Raw genomic sequence first — 1,912 nt, forward strand, 5'->3', positions numbered from 1 at the left:
TGTTTAATTTTGAACTTGTTTTGTTTGATTGTATACCACCCTGAGAAGCTGTCTCTTTTTACCGTAACATCTCATTCGTTTTCTGAGATGAGAAATCTTTGGTAAAGTAACGTAGCAAAATAGGATGAGCATCCCTTTTTAACGGCCACAGACATACGATTGGCCACGTCTGTGCTGTGATGGTTTTACCGAGTGCACACTGCCAATCGAAGTCATTATTTTATTTGATTGAGTTAGGGCTGGCCAGATTTATCTTCCTGGAAGGGGCTAAAGAAACCATTTTGACACAATTCCACCGAATTCGACTAGATTCGACTGCGATCTTCAAATCAAACGCACTTAATTTTCGAGGTCTCGAGTCAAATCGGAGGCATTGTGCCAAAATGGCAACTTTTGCTCTTCCATGAAGAAAAAATCTGGATGATCTTCATTCAGTTAGATCGAATCCTATTAGCAGTGTGCACTGAGCATTATGCTCTTTGTCGTGCATGTATTCTTTTTCTTTTTCTTTTTTTAAAATTTGATGTATGTGTTTTTACGCCTCCATCAACACAACTTAAATCACTGCACGCATTCCAGGCCTCAGACGTGAGGGACAGTCCTGTACCCACGCACAAAAAACCTGCCTATCAGCAAAATGTCTTCTGTCGTTTCGTAGTAATGCTCAACGCCTTGCACATTTAAAATGATTCGAGTATCGTAACTGTTGTTGACCAATACCTCATAAACAATAAGTAGCTGGATAATTAATTCGTCGGTGTTGCAAGCAATCCGCTTGTCCAAATTTTGAAAGTTTTCGATTTTTACCCCTTCCCAAAGCTGTACCAAAGATGTGCCTTTCAACTTCACCAAAATGCGGTTTAATGCTGTGGCTTGCTTTTCATGATTCCTGATAGGAACAACGCAACAGAAACTAGTGGGCTTTAGTTTTGGTGGGTTTTTTGGGGAGGAGTTTGTTGAGGGGGGGGGGCGTGAGTGGGGGGGGGGGCTTTTTGTTTGTTTGTTTGTTTTTATTTGGTTTGTTTGGGGTTTTTTATGTTTGTTTGTTTTTTGTTGTTTTTTTGTTTTGTTTTGTTTTTCTCTGGTGTAAAAAGTACCCAATGGGACTTAAGTGATTGCTTGAGACACCGACGATTTTCTCTAAAAGTTGAGTCAGATGTCTTGATAAATGATGCATTTGAAAAACACAGTGATTTTTTTTTAATGTCCAGGTTTTACCTGTCCTTCGAGAACTCTTTCTGCCAGAGCTATGTGTCTGAGAAGTATTTCAAGCTGTTTGAAAACGTGGATGTCATCCCTGTAGTGCGAGGAGGGCTGGACTATAAGCGATACCTGGCCAGGGGCTCCTTCATTGATGCCTCGGACTTTCAGGTTTGTGAGATTTTAATTTTATACAGGGTAACAGGGAAAGATCAGGGAAACGTAGCTTTTTTTTAGAGCATCTGAGCAAAGGAATGAATGGAAAACCATGTTCGCCGATGTCTGTCGAAGATCTGGCACTGGATGATGATACAGGTAAAAGGCGAGGGTTCGAATCCCAATTTCGGGGGGGGGGGGCAGAGAGAAAGAGAGAGAGAGAGAGAGATGGGGAAGGGGGATAATGTGTTACTAAATGTGCACATCTGTCTATAAAATTGATGTGTAGTAGCTCTCACAGCCTGGATTGACCCTAATAAACAAGACCAGGGCAGCCCGCTTCCTTTTTATCTTAAAAAAATATTTGCAACTGTTAACACTACTTTGTCTTATTCTAAATCGATCAAAGAATTCAAGTTTGGTATATTCCAGAGTGCTCAAGACTTGGCGAGATATCTTCTGTACCTGAGCAAACACCGGAAGAGATACACCCGCATGCTGGAGCTCAAGGATAGGTGAGTTCTCACGTTAGAGGACATTAATTGATTGAGCCCCC

The 1,912-nt window shown here is 41.3% G+C and overlaps 1 protein-coding gene across 1 annotated transcript; it reads left to right on the forward strand.

Annotated features, from left to right (window-relative positions):
* Positions 1-1,211: 1,211 nt before the first annotated feature.
* Positions 1,212-1,876, forward strand: LOC101852402 (alpha-(1,3)-fucosyltransferase C; the record flags this gene model as incomplete). Its single annotated transcript, XM_013081697.2, is given in 2 exon segments — positions 1,212-1,371; positions 1,789-1,876. Coding segments are annotated over 2 exon segments (247 nt in total), but the record flags the coding sequence as incomplete, so codon positions are not given.
* Positions 1,877-1,912: the final 36 nt, after the last annotated feature.

Source organism: Aplysia californica, unplaced genomic scaffold (genome assembly GCF_000002075.1).
Source record: "Aplysia californica isolate F4 #8 unplaced genomic scaffold, AplCal3.0 scaffold00142, whole genome shotgun sequence".
NCBI lineage: Eukaryota > Metazoa > Mollusca > Gastropoda > Aplysiida > Aplysiidae > Aplysia > Aplysia californica.